The sequence below is a fragment of the Alexandromys fortis genome, unplaced genomic scaffold (genome assembly GCF_014885135.2).
Source record: "Alexandromys fortis isolate MF-2015 unplaced genomic scaffold, M_Fortis_MF-2015_v1.1 scaffold_393, whole genome shotgun sequence".
In the NCBI taxonomy this organism is placed as follows: Eukaryota; Metazoa; Chordata; class Mammalia; order Rodentia; family Cricetidae; genus Alexandromys; species Alexandromys fortis.
In genome coordinates, this window is record NW_026068273.1 from 234055 (window position 1) to 252972 (window position 18918).

An 18918-nucleotide genomic window follows, 5' to 3' on the forward strand; every position below is an offset into this window, starting at 1 on the left:
TTGCATAGTAGTAAAAATTTGTAACAGCTTAGTGCTTTTTTGTGTGTGAATAAAAATATTTCTGGGATGGTTGTTAAAACGTGAACGTGAACTGAGCCTCCTGAGGCTCTGTTGAAGTGGATTAGCACCAGGTTTAGATCTTGACAGACCAACATCCAGTCTACCAACCTGGAAGACTAAAACGTCAATTTAGGTGCTAGGAACCCGGCACCACCCCCCTCACTACAGCCTGCATCTCCCGTGAGCCTCCTCGACTGTCGTTCTTCGGAAGGGAAACCCTTTCCCGCCGGAGAAGCCCTTAAACCACGAATCGCCGGGCGTAGCGTCCGTCGCGTCCAGGCTGTAGGCGGGACTTCCGCTTTCTCAGCCTCTGTCAGTCAGAGGGCGGAAGCTGGTGCGGGCGGGAAGGTTGTAGTGCGGCGCTCCGTTGTGCTCGTGCAGAGTTCCGCGTGGGCGCCCCCCACCCCGGCACAGCCGTGACCGGACAGCGAGGTTTCTCGAGACTCCTCGCATCCGGGTAAGTGCAACGGAATGGTGACGCCAGGAGCGTGGCCCGGGCGCCGCCCGGGACAGCGGCCTCGTGCGGACGGACGAGCGGGCCTCACCCGCGGGCAGGGACCGCCTTTCCCTTTCTCGGGTGGCCCTGCTCGCCTTCTCTGTTAGCCGGCTTTGCTCACATGGTGCTCCAGCCGTAGGAGACGCGATTCGTTTACACCCGGCTTCTGCTTCGAGCCCTTGTCTTTACTTTCGCTCAACAATTTGCTCTCTGCTTCCGCAACCCTGTTCACGCCATGTTTTTGAGTTAGGGTCTGGCCTTGTAGCCCGGGTTGGCCTGGTACTCGCAGTTATTCTGCCTCATCCTTTCGAGCTGGGGTTACCCAAGTTTTAAAGAGCGCATTTGTTAAATTGGTTCCCCCCAGTCACACCCCCAGTGTGATTACTTGAATGAAAAAAATCATCTTTTAATTTCGATACTATTTAATACAAAACTTAATTTCTAAAGTTAGAAATCAGCAGGCTTGGGGCGAGGGAGGTGGCCCTGCTGGTAAGAGCACTTGCTGCCCAAGCTTTAGGATCTGAGTCTGAATCCCCAGCGTCCACCTCAGAAGCCAGTGTAGCTGTAGCGCCTAAGGAAAGCAGAGACGCGAGGATAGGTGAGGATTTCTGGCTGCCAGTCTAGCTCCAGGCTCACTGAGAAACCCTGCTTCAGGGGGACAAGGTGGAGGGTGATGGAGCAGGGCTCGCCACTGGTCACACACAAACACACAAACGAGGCGTATAAAGATGTTCATTAAAAACATGTTTTGGAAACATCTTACACAGGCTATGATCCAGAGCAGTTTCTTTTCTTTTGCCAACAGAGCTGGGATATTTTTTAAAAAATGAACAGAGTAATTTTTTTTATAGTTTTATTTTTCTTCCTAGCACTGATCATATGGACACTTTCAAAAGGTATATGATAAATACATCTTAATGATGTAAATTAAAGTAATGCTAAATATTGTTATTAACAGCTTCAATACTAAAAACTGCTCATTTAATAAAGTGCATGAGGAATTTGCAGAGTTAAACTTCTGATTTAAGTCTTTGTTTTTTACGGGTATCTTTCTAGAGACTAAGAAACCGAGCTCAGCCCAGCAGTTTGTCACAATTTTGAGACTGTCTTTTAAGGCCAGTGCATTTTATGTGTGCACATAAACTTTTTTACAGATGATTGTAAAGTGCTGATCAGTGGCCACTGAATATAATTGAAACAGAATAGGAAGATGGCAGCAAATCCTTCAGGACAAGGTAATGCATGCTGGGATTTCTGTTATTACTAGGAACTTTTCCCTCATACATTAAATGTATTTGAAGTAGACAACATTTAGTATAGAACAGTTACTGCAACCAGAATTAAAGAATGAATAGCAAAGTGGAAGTCCCCAATTTAAAATCAATTTAACACTATATCAGCTACACATTTTTGACTATTACTAATTCTGTGTTTTAACCTGTTAAGATTAGTGATTCACATTGTAAACCTTTTTTTTCCATTTATTTTTGTATGTTATGCATCAGTGTATATGCATGTTTGCATGCATGGGTGCATGTTTGTGGGGGTGGGCATGCGCGCATATGGAGTCTGGAAGGTTGACATGAAGAATCGTCGTCATCACTCTTCACCTAATTCATCGAGGCAGGGTCTCTCAGTCCAATCAAGAGCTCGCTGATATGGCTTTCTCTCACTAGCGTCCCCTTTCTCCACCTTCCGAGGCTGGAATTACAGGTGGGCATTATGCCCACCCAACATATATGTGAGATGTAGGAATCTGAACCCTGATCCTCACGGTTTGGGGAACAAGTGCTTAATCACTGAATCATTTCCCTGGCCTGCATCATACACTTAATCCTCTGGCATCAGTTTTCTTGCTCCTCTATTTGAAATCACTGTTATTTTTAAGCTGTCATATGATAATAACCATGACTTTATCTTCATTGCTATAAAAACTTCAGTCATTTCACCTGTTACTTTTTTTATTATTATTATTATGTATACAGTATTCTGTCTGCATGTAGGCCTGCTGGCCAGAAGAGGGCACAGACCTCATTACAGATGGTTGTGAGCCACCATGTGGTTGCTGGGAACCTTTGGAAGAGCAGGCAATGCTCTTAACTGCTGAGCCATCTCTCCAGCCCCACCTGTTACTTTTTATTATTTATAGAGACAAGGTCTTCCTATGTAGTCTTGGTGGCCTGGAACTCACTGTATAGACCAGATTGGCCTTCAGCATGGGGATCTGCTTGCTTTCGTAGTGCTGGGATTAAAAACACGGGCCGCCACACCTGGCTCATAAAATTTAGTCTTTAGAAAATATTGTATATCATGTTGTAAGTATTTATGAGTTTTTTTTTCTTTTCTTTTTTTTTTTTTTTTTTTTTTTTTTTTTTTTTTTTTTTTTTTTTTTGAGATGGTTTCTCTGTAACAACCCTAGCTGCCCTGGAACTTGCTCTTTAGGCCAGGCTGGCCTCAAACTCAGAGGGATCGCCTGCCTATGCGTCCCAAGTACTGGAGTACTGGGGTTATTTTTAAGTATTTTTATGCACAAACCTTGAAATGGGTCTCTTTCCATATCAGGTCTGAATTGTATGACTTTTAGGTATTTTTGACACATCATCACAGGTAAACATTGTATTTATCTTTAACTTCTTTTAAAAATTAAATTAGAAAGGTACTGGTTAAAGTAGTTTGTATTACATTCTCAGTACTTCCCACCGCCTGCCAAAACTGAGCCAAAATGAAAACTAAAGAGTCCATTTCTAATTCACAGTTCCAAGGTCCGTATCCCTTCCAGCAAACACGTGGTCAGGCCTGTTATATCGTGGTACCAACTTCTGTCTTAGTTAGGGTTTCTGTTGCTGTGAAGAGACACCATGACCACCTATACTCTTATAAAGTAAAACATTTAATTGGGTGGCCTACAGTTGCAGAAGTTTAGTCCATTGTCATCATGGAGAGAAGCATAGCAGCATGTAGGTAGATGCTGGAGAAAGAGCTGAGAGTTCTACATCTTGCAGGCAACAGGAAGTGAATTGGGATACTGGGCATGGCTTGAGCATGTGGAGACTTAAAAGCAACAGTTCATCAACAAAGCCACACGGCTTAATAGTGCCACCCCCTATGACCTTTGGAGGCCAATTACATTCAAATTACCACAGTGAAATAGGATTTATTTGAAAAGTGAAAGTATTTTAGTGTTTCATTCTAAAGAAATTGTATTTGACAGACATGAGGTTATTATAGTTCCTATTGTATAATACAGTAAACAATCCTTGTGCTAAGAGTGAACACGGTGATACAAGTTATAGCATGAGACCATAGGTACTAAAGAACAATCTCAGCCGGGCTCTGGTGCCTTTAATCTTAGCACTTAGGAGGCAGAGGCAGGTAGATCCCTGAGTTCGAGGCCAGCCTTGTCCACAAGAGCTAGTTCCAGGACAGGCTCCAAAACTACAGAGAACCCTGTTGTGAAAGCCAAACAAACAAACAAAAACCTCACAGGGATCTCATTAGTGAGTATAACCTTTTGCTTAATTAGTTGAGTTTGTAAGAATTCTGAAAGGGAAAGAAAATGAGAAAAGGTTGTACCTTATCTCATATAACCAGACTTAACTAGTTTGCCTTAAGTTTCAAGTTTGAAGAAATTATTAGTACTTAAATAGTATTTGCTGGCTTTTATATACTTTCATAGTATAAATATTTTGCTCAAAACTCATACTACGTTAGGTCATGGTATTGTTGTTGTCTGATTGGGTTTTTGTTTTATTTTTATTTTTTTGTTTTTGAGGCAGAGTCTCACTGTGTCGACTTGGGTGGCCTGAAACTCAATATATATGTAAATTCGGTTTGCCTCAGAACTCTGGATCTGCCTGCCTCCTGGAGTTCTGGGATCAAAGGTGTTGTTGCCACTACACCCAGTTTAGATCTAAAGCTTTAAAAGGGAAGGATACTTTTCAGAAGGGTAAGACAAGCTCAGAAGATGCAAACAACAGAGCCTTTCCTCCTGAAGGTACTCTGCTCTTCAAGTACCAGGGTTACAGTATCAGCACGGTATCTTGCTTAAGGTTTCAGCTATAATAGTCTTAAAGTTTTCATTGAATTTGAACATCATGTATAATATGATAGTTTTTCTTAGTTTGCATTATTTAATCTGTATAATGTTATATAGGGCTTATTGAAATACAAGGACATACTAGAGGTTAGACCAAAATAATGTCTGCATTTGGAAGGAGTTTAATTTGAAGGTTTTTTAATTTGTAAGGATTCTGAAATACCATATCCAGTTATAAAAGTTACTTAGTAAGCAAGTGAAAATCCTTTAAAAAATTTTTCCAAAAAGAAATTTCTATTCTGGCTATGGGCTCATTTTAAAATATTAGTTGCCATATAATGTAGCTTCTTCACAATAAAAGTACCTGGGAATTTCAAAAGCCTAATAGTTGCCCTGCAGCCACCACCAGTTACTCCATCTGTAGCTCTCGCTATCACCTCCTCTTGTCTCTCTCCCTCTCTTTTTATTTTTATCTTATTCTGGCTTAGAATTCATTCATTACCAGTAGTCCAGGTTGGCCTGGAAGTCCTAGCAGTCTTCCTGCTTGAGCTCTGGTACTAAGATTACTGGCTGACTGCTCTCTTTTTAATATTTAAATTGAGTTTTTTTTTTTAATAATAAAGACATCTTGCCTTCTTACAGTAAGATATTCCAGGTCTGTTGTGCCCTTTATTTTATTTATTATTATTATTATTTTTTTTATAATAGGGTCTGACGTAGCTCAGGCTAGCTTCAAAACCTTGCTGCACTTCTGAAAATAGCCTCGAATACCTGATCCTGCTGCTTCCACCTCCCAAGTGCAAGTCATCCTGCCCAGCTTTGTGGTGCATCTTTATTACGTGAGAGAGGCTTTATAAACTATAGACCTCATCATCAGTGACATCATTAGCATCTTTCTTACAGGAGAGAGGCTTTATAGATTAGACCACATCATCAGTGACATCATTAGCTTGCTTTGCTCTTGTATGACCAAGCAGTGAATGACATTGGCGAGCAGTGTAGGTCCTGCCACGTACAAAGCTAGTCTGTTTTGTTTCTGCTGTACTTGGGATAAGTTCATGTTACCTGGACATTCCATTCTTGGCCTGCCTGACCCACTTTTCACTAGAGAAGGGGGCATTTCAGTGACATGACCGTTGATGTTGGTGCCCTGTTTTCACCAGGGAGTGTGTCAGCGGGAAATGGAGTGTGTCCAGAAAGCTCATAAAATCATCTTTTTAGAAATGCTAGAATGTACAGTCACTGTTAGTTATTAAAAAGGAGTCTGCTATTATTAGAATTTTGTGGTATAACAAGAACAGAGACAAGGTTTCTCTGTGGCTTTGGAGCCTATCCTGGAATTTGCTCTATAGACCAGGCTGGCCTCAAACTCCCAGAGATCCGCCTGCCTCTGCCTCCCAAGTGCTGGGATTAAAGGCGTGTGCCACCACCGCCCGGCTGTGTGCTCTGTTTCTTAGATTTGCTTTCTGGTCTGTCAGTTGTGATTCTGCAGCTGTTCCTTCAAAAAATAACATCATTTTTGAATGAATTTGACCTGAGTATGCATAGTATTTGTTTTTTTAAGACTTATTAATTTTATGTGTATGAGTGCTCTAGCTGCTGCACGCACACCTTTATGCCAGAAGAAGGCATCAGATCCCGCTATAGATGGTTGTGAGCCACCATGTGGTTGCCGGGAATTGAACTCAGGCCTCTGGATAATGGCTAGGCCATCTCCAGCCTGCAAAATACTTTTTCCTTCATGTAAGAATCCGCATGCCTGTAGATTTGCCTGTGCAATAGTTTGGGCCCACAAATTTTGTCCAAAACAAATGCTGTAATTCATACCTTGGTGAGTAGAATTATTTAAATCAGTCTTGGTGCTAGAATTGTAGTTAGTGGAAGAGTGCTTGTACATGGTATGTACAAGGCGTAGGCCCCGCTTTTGCAAACATAAATCTTAAAAATCCTTTTATTTTGTACCCATCTATTATGCTTATTGGGTTTTTGTTTTGTTTGCTTTGATTCTTTTTTAAAATATTATGTGTGGGTGTTTTGTTTACGTGTATGTGTGGGCACCTTATTTGTGCCCTGTGCTCACAGAGTTCCAAAGATTGCCTTGGAACTGGACTAACTATTGTGAGTGGGTGCTTGGAATTGAACCCAGGTCTTCTGGAAGAGCAACCAGTGCACCTAACTACTGAACCATCTGTATGCATGCACCCAGGCTGCCCTTGAAGGTGGTGCGAAGCCAAAGATGACCTTGAGCTTTTGATCTTTCTGCCTCTGCCACCGTCTAATTCACACTGTATTGGAGAGCAAACCCAGGGCTTTGCAACTCTGCCAATTAAGCTAACTCCCTACACCAACCCCTTTGGGTTTGAACTTGGGTTTGGCTGGCCTTGAACTCTACCTCTCAGTGCTAGGATTACGTTTGCCACCACATCTGGTAATGTATAATGCTCTTAAAGCTGCTGGGAAATGGCTTGTAGGGTGAGAGAATAGGGATTTTGCTTTCTGGCTTCTACATGGTCTTGGTCTAAAATGCGTCTTCTTCCCCCTTCCTTCTTTTTTCTTTAGGTTTTCAAAATAAAAATAGAGTTGCGATCTTGGCTGAACTGGACAAAGAGAAAAGAAAATTACTTATGCAGAACCAATCTTCAGCAAGTCACCCTGGAGCTAGGTATTGATTATTATTAATCATACTTTAAAGAGAAAGGCACTGCCTAGCGCTCTTTGGAGGTCTCGTTACTGTTAGAATTAGGTCTACACTCTAAGCTTCTCCTTACCAAAACCCCATTTGTGTTCGTAGTCTGCTCACTCCTAGTATGTCATGTGCATCACATTTCATCGTAACTGCTGTTGTCTGAGATTTGTTCTGCACATCTGAGTATCCCTAGTGCTTAGCACAGAGCCAGCTGTCTAGTAGCTGCTCCAGAGTCTCCTGATAGTTGTTCAAACTGTAGATATAGTATTCTGAGTTTAATTATACAGACAGAGAAGTGTGCTTCTGCTGTTGATAAGCAGTCACGCTGTTTTTAATGTTTTAAACGTTTATGGTGGTGCACACCTTTAATCCTAGCACTGGGAGGCCAGCTTGGTCTACAGAATGAGGTACAGGATGGCCAGAGCTACATAGTGAGACCTTGTCTTAAAAAACAAAAAGCAAACAAACAAAATAATATTAGTAAGGATGATGGTAGACAGAGGTACTTCAAATATAGTTAAAAGTAAGGGGTTGTAAATTATGGATCTATATTACTTTATATTACTTTAAATACTTTATATTACTTTAAATATTACTTTATATATATTACTTTATATTACTTTAAATACTTTATATTACTTTAAATACCATAAAATAGCATAGGCTTTCTTCATGAATTAATGCAGATAATAGGAAGAGGAGAGAATGTGCTTTTATTCTAGAAGGTCATTTTTAAAAAGATTTATTAATTTATTATATATATGGTGTTCTGCCTACAAACCAGAAGAGGACACCAGACCTCTTTACAGGTGGTTGTGAGCCACCACGTGGTTCCTGGGAATTGAACTCAGGACCTCTGGAAGAGTAGCCAGTGCTCTTAACCTCTGAGCCACCTCTCTAGCCCTAGAAGGTCACTTTTTAAATTTTATGAGATACTGTTTTGCTGTGTAGTCTAGACTGGCTTGGAACCTAAGGTCCTCCTCTGTCCACCCCCAACCCTGATGTTACAGGCAGGCACCACCATGTTCAGCTTCGAAATTCTTTGTATCTTTATAGAGAATACACAGGACCTGTGAGATGGCTCAGTGGGACAGGAGGCTCTTACCTCGAACATGGTATAGAGAACTGATCTCCATATGTCTGACAAAAACAAACAAATTAAAAAAAATTTTAAAGTAATATGTAATGAAGACTGTGTGATTCAGCATATGTACAAAAAGGCTTAGGGATTAATTCTGTGGTTTAGTGTGCTTACTGTGCCTGAGGTTTGGGTATAATTTCTAGTACTACACACAGAAAACAAAAACACCAGATGATTCTCTTCAGGATTACTATACAGCACGATGGTTAGTTAGTACCTGAAAATTATTGAGAGATCTTTTATAATCATCATCATCATCACATTGGCATGTGACATGATGGATAGGTTATTTTGGTTTGCTTAATTTTTAATGTAAACTAATACTAAAACACTGTAACCATAAATATGTACAATTTTTAAGTAGTAGCTACACCTCAATTTTAAAATTCAATTTACTATAATAAAAATGTTCCATTCTAAAATCCCTTGTATACTTTTTTTTTTTTTTTTTTTTGAGATAAGGATACCTTTTGTTCAGTAGCCAAGTAACCAAGATTTCCATTTTAGCATCTCCCTCTCCAGACCCTCTCTTAACAAGGACTTCCGGGACCATGCTGAGCAGCAGCACATTGCAGCCCAGCAGAAGGCAGCTCTGCAGGTGAGCAAAATGAACCTAGTCAGGTCTTATAGAGAGTTGCAGGTTCTAGAATTTTGTAACTCAGTGGAGCGATGTCAATAAACACGCTGCACACACAGTCGCAGTGGTGTGCTGACGTCCACATGTCACGAGGAACTGACGTTACTTCAGGGGTGGAACGGGAGGCCTAAGCTGCATTGCAAAACCGTATTTCATAAAACTTAAAAAATAAAAATTTGAAAGGTATAGTGTAATTGCCTTTGCTTTTAAGCAAAATCACAGAACTGGAGTAAGATTACTTCAGTTTATATTTATTTTTGTTTTGGAGACAGGGTTTCTCAGTAGCTTCGGAGCTGTCCTGGAACTAGCTCTTGTAGACCAGGCTGGTCTTGAACTCACAAGATCTGCCTGTCTCGGCCTCCTAAGTGCCTTAGTTGGAAAAACCGTCTTCTTAATAGCATTTAAAACTGTCTTTTCTTAAATCTTTCTCAGCATGCTCACGCACATTCGTCTGGATACTTCATAACTCAAGACTCGGCATTTGGGAATCTTATCCTTCCTGTCTTACCACGCCTTGACCCAGAATGAAGAAAGGATCTATGATCAGAGGGACCTTGTAGTTAGTATCAGATGTCAAAGCTCTCATTGGGTGCTATACAAACTCTGACTTTGAGGACTTTGGGGGATTTAGTTTTCTGTTTCTTTAAAGAAAGGATAAGTGAGAGTGAAGAAAGAAGGGAAGCTGGGATGCTGAGAACTGTGAACGCGGTATGGTTGGCAGAATTGTTTGTGCTGCCTGTGACTAACTTTTTTGTATTACCATTTGACTCTTTATTCTCAGACTTAAATTGCTTATTTTCATAAAATCTTCACCACCTTCAAGAAGTTGGACCGAATGTCGCACGCATGAAGCCCTGGATTTGACCCAGCACTGCACAAACAAGCTCTGATAGGCATTCCGGTAATCTTGGCACTGGAGAGACAGGCAGGAAGATCAGAAGTTCAAAACCATCCTTGCTTAGGTAGTGATTTTTGAGACCAGTCTGAGGTACATGAAACTGCCTCAAAAAACAAAATACCAAAACCAAACAAGGACCATTTATAGTCCTAACTTTAAAGAAATGAGGGTGCTATTTAAAAATGTGAACAATAGTCTTACATTACAAACATACTTTTGGTTTCTTGTGTTCAGAAGCAACATATCTAGAAATACTCTGAGCTATAACTCGTTCTCCTATTCTGAATGTTAAAACTCCAAATAAGACTAAATTATCAACCAATCTTTGTTTTTCAATAAATGATGTGACTAAATACTGTTATGAAAAACTAAGTAATATATTTTTATGTATTTAAATGTATTCGTATTCTCACTTCCTGTTGCTACACAAATGGTGTGCTTGAGTGGTTGTCTATTTTTTTATCTAATTGAAAACTTAAAACTAGGCAAATTAAAGCCTTTTAAATTCTCTTAAATAAAAAAGACTTAGGTTAAGCAAGTTGCTCATCAGGGTTAAACTTTAACAAGAAACTGAGGTCTTTGTTTACCCTTCCCGTTGTCATATAGAAGTAGAAGTGTGGCCAGGCCTTGCTGGTACTCGCCTTTAATTCCAGCACTCTGGGAGGCAGAGGAAGGTGGATCTCTGAGTTCAAGGCCAGCCTGGTTTACAGAGCAAGTGTCAGAACAGACTTCAAAGCTTCACAGAGAAACCCTGTCTTCAAAAACCAAAAACCAAAACCAATCTTGTTCTGTAACACATCTTGCACACAGATGTTATGATCAAAATGTATTTTATAAGGAGGTTATTTTGTAAGTATCTTGGCATTTTCTGTTCCTGAGGATTGGCCCTAGGGGTTTGTAAAAACTTGCAGTGTTGTTTCACTGAGCCAAGGTCCCCATCCCTACACAACCCTGTGTAACTGACTGCCTTGCATCCCCATCGTCTCTGGTGTTGGGGAGTTTGAACTTAACTTTTTCAGTTGGGTCAATATTTAGCCAGTTAGCTTCCTAATAGTTCCTTGTAGGCGTTTTCATCAACCACAGAGCACACCGCTTGGAATGATGTGAGAGTTAACAGTCCTAGAAGGGTCCTTAGTTCTGCAGAACTGATTTCTACTGAGTGGGTGGAAACAGTCTGATTATACTAATTGTAGGGTGGTACCCTCACGTCTGCTGCGTCTGCTCCTCTCCTTCCAAAAGAACAGCCACCTTATTGGGGTCCTTCTAATAGCCTTCATTTTCAGTGGAGCGTTGTTTCTGTTCTGTCATCCCTGACATACTAACGTGGTTATTGATGTTAGGAAAGTAGGTGTGTGTATAGTTTTTTCACTGTTGTAGCCTTTGCTTACTGTTTAAGTTTGTAATTTAGGTTCCTGTTTCTGAGACAAGATACCCTGATGAAAATACCTTAAGGGAGAAAGGGTTCGTCTTGATCCATAGTTCCATCATGGTGGGGAAGTCAAAGCAACAGGTGCTTGAAGCAGTTGGTTACATCTCATCTGCAGTTAAGTGGAGAACAAAGAATGGATGTTACTGCTCTCTCCTTTACAGCCAGGGAATGGTGTGGCTCCTGACATGGGTGTATCTTGTACCTCAGTTACTACTATCAAGGTAATTCTACAAGGCACGCCCAGAGGCCTATCTCATAGGTGTCTCTAGGTTGTGTCACACTGATTACGCCATCCTGCTAACTAGGACATTTCTGTGGTTCTCTGCCTTGTGTAACATACATACACAGAGATGAGTATGTGGTGTGTGCTATGTTTAAGATGACTGCATATCGGATGGTGACATTGTGGAGGATCCTACTCTGGCATACAAGTAGTCATAAAGCAAGCAGTTATGGCACAAGAGACACATCTGAGCACACTGCAGTTTGGATATGGCTAGAAGTATGTAGGTGATGTAAGGGAGTGAAAGGTACCCCAGACAAAGGTCAGAACTGCAGTCCAGTGTGGTGGTTCAGGACTAATCCTAGCACTCAGGTAAGGTCAGCCTCGCCCACTGAGTGAGACCCTATTCCTTAAGCCCACCCTCACCACCACCCTCTTCCCCCAAAAATGTATGATGAGAGAGAAGAGTTAGGTTAGGGATGAAGACTGCAGTGTTACAGATAGCATTGGGCTCAGTTGAAGCCTGGAGGTGAAATTCCTTCCAGTGCTATTTCTCTGGGATCATGGGTAAATTTAGGCAAATCACTTAACCTTTTTGCATGCCATGCCATCAATAAGATGGAAACAGCACACAGCTGGCTAGTGTCTCACTTGTTTAGGCCAGTAAATTACAAGTCTCAGCTTGTTTCTGAGTTAAGGCAGCTTAATAGTTTAATGCATTGATTGGATCAGCGTTAGACAGAGAAAAAACGAAATAAAACTGTATTGTATGTATTAATAGGTGGTTTAGTCTCACGAATGTTCTGTGACTATGTGTATTCAGTTTACATTCTAGTATATACGTCTTCAAGGGTAAAGATTCTGTTTTTTTCTCTGGTTCTTCTCTTACTTCATGTAGAATAATACCTGCTATGTTGGGGGTATTTATATCTACTTGTTGAAGGAGTGAATGCAAGAATACATACACACACAGAACCTTGATTGCAGCGTAAAAAAATTCTGTCTTATTTTTGAAATAGGGTTTCCCACTACCCTGAAACTCACTGATTTTGGTAGACTGGCTGGCCAGCAAGCCCCAGGGCTCCTCCTCCTCTTCAGTGCTGGGATGACAGCGAGTGCCAGACTTTTATTGTTGGTACTGGGGGTCCACATGCTTGTAGTTTACAATTTGAGCCATCTCCCTAGCTCCTAAAAAGATGTCTTTGTATGTGTGTGTGTTTTGTTTTGTTTGTTTTTTAGACATGGAAAATAAAGTTTGAAAGCCACCAAACAAGTGAGATGATAGTACAGAACTTTTTTGTGACAATAAAACCAAAATGACTCAGTGATTTTTAAAGGTAGGGTGGGTTTTGTTTAGTTTTTGTTGTTTTTTTCTCCTACCTCTGAATCTGTGAGCTATTTTATTATCATTTCAATTCTTAGCTTTGCTTTGGCAGGAAATAGTTTCATGAGTTCAAAGCCCACTTGGGCAAGGGCTTTCACAAGATTCTGAGAACAGAAGATGAACAGAATGGGAATTGATAGTTTGATTCAGCCCTACCAACAGATTCTCATCAGTGAGCACAGGTCCTGTTGCAGCAATGTTAAAGTCAGTCATGTCTGTGCATAGTAGTTGCTTTTATAAGAGAAAACAAAGAATGAACACGGGCCATGAGAAGGGAACAGCACAGTCACTGTTCTAATATCAAGCATGCAAAACCAAATAACTGAATACTAGTGAATACTAGTGAATACTAGTGACCCTGATGACGTGACACCTGAGGACAAGAGCATGAAAGAACACATGACTGTCAGAATAGCACTTGAGCTTAATTTATAAGATGAAATATTTAGAGTAAAAAATAACATTCACAGCAAAGGCAATGTCTGCATGGAGGCAGGAGGGCGTCAGGTGTGGGGCGGGGTCATTGTGGAACAACCGAGAGCTATTTTGCTGGTGTATAATGTTTTAAAAATGATTAGTGGACTGGGAATACAGTTCCTTGGCAGAGCTTAGTATACATGAGGTCCTGAGTTCAATCCCCAGCACTGTGTTTACAAGATGAGCCTGAGTCTAGGATGGATTCATACTTTGAATTCTAGGGTGAGTTACTTTGCTTGATGCAAAGCTGGGAGCCACTGAATGTTTAGGGGCATAGTCAGGTATAGAGATGTGGCTCTTAGAAAAGGTGGACTTGGGAGACACCAAAAGAACATGACTAATTCGTCTCCCGTCTACTTCACTGACTGATTTCTGCTGTCTTTTCCATCTAATTTTGGACCCTTTTCCTAAATTGTTCTTAGCTCTCTAGGTACCTATATTCTCTTGCGGTTTCTTTAGCTATGTCTCCAGGAACATTTTAAGGAAAAGGCAAGGTAACCTCAGAGAGTGTTAATTTAATCTTCACAGAGCTCCTGAGATGGTGAGTTAGGTGCATAGTTTTAGAAGTTACTCAGTGTTATTTTCTAACAGTCATATTTTTTAAAAAATATTTATTCATTATGTATGCAATATTCTGTCTGCGTGTATGCCTGCAGGCCAGAAGAGGGCACCAGACTTTATTACAGGTGGTTGTGAGCCACCATGTGGTTGCTGGGAATTGAACTCAGGACCTTTGGAAGAATAGGCAATTCTCTTAACTGCTGAGCCTTCTCCAGCCCACAGTCATATTTTTATATTTTTATTGGCTGCGTTTCCTTCTATGGAAGCCACATCTGCAGGAATGGACCTTAATTGCTGCAAACCCCAGCAGAATTTCCCACTGCCAAGGCAACAGGTAGGTTCTGCCTAAGCTAGCCAGCACATTCCCACAACACAGATTGGGTCACATGACACTTGGGAGAGTTTACTGGGGCTTTAGAAAAGTTGCATTCTCATCTTTCTGAGAAAAATCCCATCTTCAGATGGATAAAAGGAAGTAGCACTGCTGGAGTCAGGTGGCCACGGTGGGTATGGAACCAGATTTAGGAATGAAGGCACCACCCTTGCAGCAGAACAGAGAGAGAACCCTTATTGGAGACATTCCTGGGCCTGTGACTGACATGACTCATAACCTCAAGGTGCTGGTGACCCTTCTGAATGTCTGATCTGGGATGCGACAAATTCTCATTAGGTTGGATTTAAGTAGGGTTCTGTTTTTTTTTATTTTTATTTTTGTCACTTATAAAGATCTTAAAGGAATATTAATTTGCTGCCATCTTTAGCCACGCAGTGGGAATGCAGAACTCCAGTTCTTTGAGCACACAATGCTGCTTCAACATGCATTAGTATGCTGTCCATAGCCACAGAACTCGTTTGCCTATTCCTATCTTCCTGCAGCTCAACCTCCTTGGTACCCGCTGAGCTACCATGACACATCCTTATAATTTCCTGAACTTCTGGTCCCATCACAAAACTACATGTATGCAACACAACTTTTCCCCGCCGTGCCCCACATCTCCATTCTTATGTGTACTCATCTCTGGAGATAGCAAAACTTCTCAAGAGAATGCAGCAAAATAAATCTTTTTAAAAATATTTTTATGTACTAAGTATACAGTGTTCTGCCTGCATCTCATAGATGGTTGTGAGCCACCATGTGAGTGTTGAGAACCCAACCAGGTCCTCTGGAAGAACAGCCAGTGCTCTGAACTTCTGAGCCACTCCTTAGCCCATATTTTCTCAAATGAGGTTCCCTTCAGATAATTTTAGCTTGTGTTAAAGTTGACATAGAACAGCACAAGCTCCGAGCTGCCAGGTAGTGACGAGTGAGCTCTCATGCGCTTTCCTGATTGGCCCAGTTACCAATGGGTAGGTCAGACGTGTAACTTCTGCTGATGTCACGGGGACCAGCAAAACTTGGATGAGCCCTTCGACCCACAAAATTGTAAGAAAACTAAATTCTCATCATTTATCTAAGTTTAAAGTTTTTATTTTTAATTCTGTAATACTTCAGAGCACATGTGGAGGGAGGCCAGCTTTCCCTGTGGGCTTTGGACTAGGTCAGTCTTGTAGCACGTGTCATTTCACTGGCCCTCTGAGTTAGCCAGTAGTTCATTATGTAGCAGGAAATACCTGAAACAGCTTGTTCTGCAAACTCCCGCACCTTTTATCACCATTTGTTTCCACATCCAAACTTAACACGTCTAAATGTGGCTTCAGACGTGTTCTTCCCAGCACGCCTGCCCCATGTTCTCCACTTGAGTGACTAGTCATTGCAGGGCTTTTTCTTACATTTCCTCTTTTAATCTGATTGTGTCTAGCCTCCAGGTATATTCAGAATCTAATGAATTCTTACTCTTTCAATGCTACCATCTTAGTCTACTGCAGTAGCCTTATGCCTGTCATTTCCTTGTTCCATGTCCCCCCATTATTCCGTCCTACCTCCAAGTGGAAAATGAAAAGCAGTCTGTGAGCCATTAAAAGTAAGTAGAGCACAGCCAGGCATGGTGGCCATGCCTTTAATCCCAGCACACGGGAGGCAGAGGCAGGTGGATCTCTGGACAGCCAGAGTAATGCAATGAGACCCTGTCTCAAATAAATAAACAAAAAATGCAGGGCATGATGGCACAAGCCTTTAATCCCAGGACTTCAGAGGCTGAGGCAGACGGATCTTTGAGTTTGCGGCCAGCCTGGCCTACAGAACGAGTTGCAGGACAGAGCTACATAATAGACCCTGTCTCAAAAATCCAAAAATAAAAAATAAAAGTAAAGTACTTTAAAAATGTTTGATGCAACTATAAAGTATTCCCTTGGTAGAATGGTCGTTGAAGACAGTAACAAGGCACGGCTGGAAAGGATGTGGGATTCTGCGGGAGAAGCAAGTCCTACAGCCACTAGGCCTTCCTGTCTGCTGTGTTACCTCTGTTTTAGCACTATGCACCTCAGCCAACCCCAAGGAACTAAGAAGATAGGCCTGAGGAATTTCCTGGGCTTCACACGTGTAGGTGTGTGTGCTAAGGTTGTGGGAGTGTTTAAGACTGTCCTAACAAAGTATGTAAGACTGACTCGAAATGAATTTCAGAAGAGATGCCTGACAGAATCCAGAGCTGCAGCAGCAAGACCAGGAGAGCATTGCTCAGTCACATGACCACGGCAACTCTTAGAGAGGAAAGCATTTTTTAAAAAGATTTATTTTTATATGAATATTTTGCCTGCATGCATGTATATGTGCACCACATGCTATCTGGTGCCTTGGGTCCCCTGGAACTGGAGTTAACAATTGAGAACTGCCATGTGAGTGCTGGGAATTGAATCTGAATCCTCTAGAGGAGCAGCCAATGCTCCTCACCACAGGGCCATCTCTCCAGTCCCAAGGAAAAGTAGTTAATTGGGGCTGGCTTACAGGTTCAGTTTGGTCCATTAACATGGTGGGAAGTATGGCAACGCACAGGCAGACGTGGCACTGGACTGGAGGGTAGCTGAGAGCCCTACATCTGATCTGCAGGCAGCAGGAAGAGACAGTGACATGGGGCCCAGTTTGGGCATCTGAAACTCAAAGCCCTCCCGCAGGGACACACCTAATGACCAAGTATTCAATCTATGAGCTTATAGGGGCCATTTTCATTCAAACCACCACAAGCATTTTGAGAGAAAGGAGGGGCAGCACATCAATATATTGCCCACAGTGTGCTACTGTGTCACTGGAGGGAATGCATATGGGTTATGCTTAATATAGAATACTGCATTTGTGTAGCAAAAGGACATATAGTAACCACAGCTAACATAATATTTTTATCTAGATAGTTGCTGCATACTAAGCATTGTCCCATGGATTATATATAGCTAGCTAGATAACATATATATATATAAGATATATAAGATATATATATATATATAATATATATATATATATAACATATCTTAATTCTCACAACCCTGCAAGGTAAAATGTGTGTGGTGTTACTCTCATTTTAAAGATGAAAAAATTGGAGCCCGAGAAGTGACTCTGGTTAAAAGCACTTGCTACTCTTGTAGAGGACCCAGGTTTAATACCCAGCACCCACAAAGCAGATCACAACTGTACAATTGTCTGTAACTCTAGTTCTAGGGGATTCAGTGCCTTCTGATTGCCAACAGCACTAGAACTCATGTAGTACACATACCTACACACATGCAGGCAAGTTATATGTATAAATCTTTAAATTTTTTAAATAAATTTGTTGAAGTATAGAAAGGCCTTGCTCGGGATTACAGAGCTAGAAAGAAGCAGAATTGAAATTTGAACCTGAGTAGCAAACAGAACTTAATCAGGATGCTTTCTTTCTTTTTATTTAAGATATTTACTTTTTACTTTAATATAAATTCAAGATTTATCTATTTATTTGAGGCAGGGTCTCTGTAGCTCTTGCTGACCTGGAACTTGTGGTCTTGAACTCACTGAGGTCTACCTACTTGGACTTCCCAAGTACTGAGATTAAAGGCAGGGGTACCAGGCCCGGCACTAAATTCAAGTTTTAAAACAAGGAAACAATGTAAATATAAAACATCAAATAAATAGTAGAATAAACAAACTTGTCATAACGAAAGTTGTGAAAGTCTGACACTTGGGGACTGCATGCAGGTTGGCAGTTGCACTGAGGAAAGTGATGTGGAAGTGATCTTTGTAAGGCTGCCCAAGAACTGAGGATACAGCACAAAGGGAAATGGAAATCCAAGGAACAGACAGGCACAGCACAGCACAGCACAGCATTTCTATTAACTATCAAAAGTGCATTTGTTATTGGTACATTAGATTCTCTAATGCTGCAATAGAAAATTGACTTGGTTCTTTAAATTTGGCCAAACTCTTAAAGATGATTACCACAGCTAAGCATGTTAGAAACTGCTAAATTGCTTCCTTGATTGCACGCTGAGCATTTTAGCAGCTGAGTACACTGTAAATACTCCAGCAGGAAATTTTGTTTCTCATCTTTATTTCTTTGGGATCCCATGAGAAATATAAGGATCTTGTTTATTGTTGAAATGCATCGTGTTTAATGTCTTTCTCATCTGTCCCTGGCGTCTTACTAGCAAAACTGGTAGTGAAAATGCCCCAAGGAGAGAAAGGGATCAGACAGAATGCAAAGGATAAGAAGGAGAGAAATGAGAAGTGTACTGGAGAAGGAAAAGGGAGCCCACATTCTTGTCAGGAGATGCTCTGGGCACTAGAAGAAAGTAAGGACCCTAGATGAGCATGGGTGGGCAGCAAATGCCCAGGACTGGAACTGGTCCTCATATCTGGTTTGTGCTCTCAGGGCGGGCATCTCCTTTACAGCAGCAGTTTGGCCGTGTGCATTCCTTGGCCCTCTTTCCTCATCTTGCCTATCTGCAGGGGACCCAGGCATGAATGTGATACACATTTGTGTATCATAA

General features: G+C 41.3%; 2 protein-coding genes across 5 annotated transcripts in view; one reads left to right on the forward strand and one right to left on the reverse strand.

Moving 5' to 3' along the window:
• The first annotated feature begins 342 nt into the window (after positions 1-342).
• On the forward strand, positions 343-10326 carry Inip (INTS3 and NABP interacting protein). 4 transcript variants are annotated; one of them, XM_050132049.1, is made up of 6 exons: positions 343-517; positions 1711-1791; positions 7152-7254; positions 8335-8393; positions 8927-9017; positions 9489-9542. In XM_050132049.1, the coding sequence occupies exons 2-6, from the start codon at positions 1767-1769 to the stop codon at positions 9520-9522; spliced, it is 312 nt and encodes a 103-aa protein (XP_049988006.1). In that variant the 5' UTR covers positions 343-517; positions 1711-1766; the 3' UTR covers positions 9523-9542. The 4 variants fall into 4 exon arrangements, with proteins under 4 accessions (XP_049988006.1, XP_049988007.1, XP_049988005.1 ...); XM_050132048.1 differs by lacking the exon at positions 8335-8393 and adding an exon at positions 9838-10326 and having other exon boundaries at positions 366-517; positions 9489-9615; XM_050132047.1 differs by lacking the exon at positions 8335-8393 and having other exon boundaries at positions 366-517; positions 9489-10326.
• A 167-nt stretch (positions 10327-10493) lies between these two features.
• Positions 10494-18918, reverse strand: part of Kiaa1958 (KIAA1958 ortholog) — a 211493-nt gene continuing 203068 nt past the window's right edge. Inside the window, exon 4 of the mRNA XM_050132043.1 lies at positions 10494-11492. Within this exon, the coding sequence (XP_049988000.1) occupies positions 11439-11492 (54 nt within the window). The 3' untranslated portion in view covers positions 10494-11438. The remainder of the gene's footprint in view (positions 11493-18918) is intronic.

Coding starts and splice junctions, on each gene's coding strand:
- Inip (XM_050132047.1), top strand. CDS start 1,767: ATGGCAGCAAATCCTTCAGGACAAG. Junction 1,792..7,151: donor AGCAAATCCTTCAGGACAAG/GTAATGCATGCT, acceptor TTTTTTCTTTAG/GTTTTCAAAATAAAAATAGA. Junction 9,018..9,488: donor AGCAGAAGGCAGCTCTGCAG/GTGAGCAAAATG, acceptor AATCTTTCTCAG/CATGCTCACGCACATTCGTC.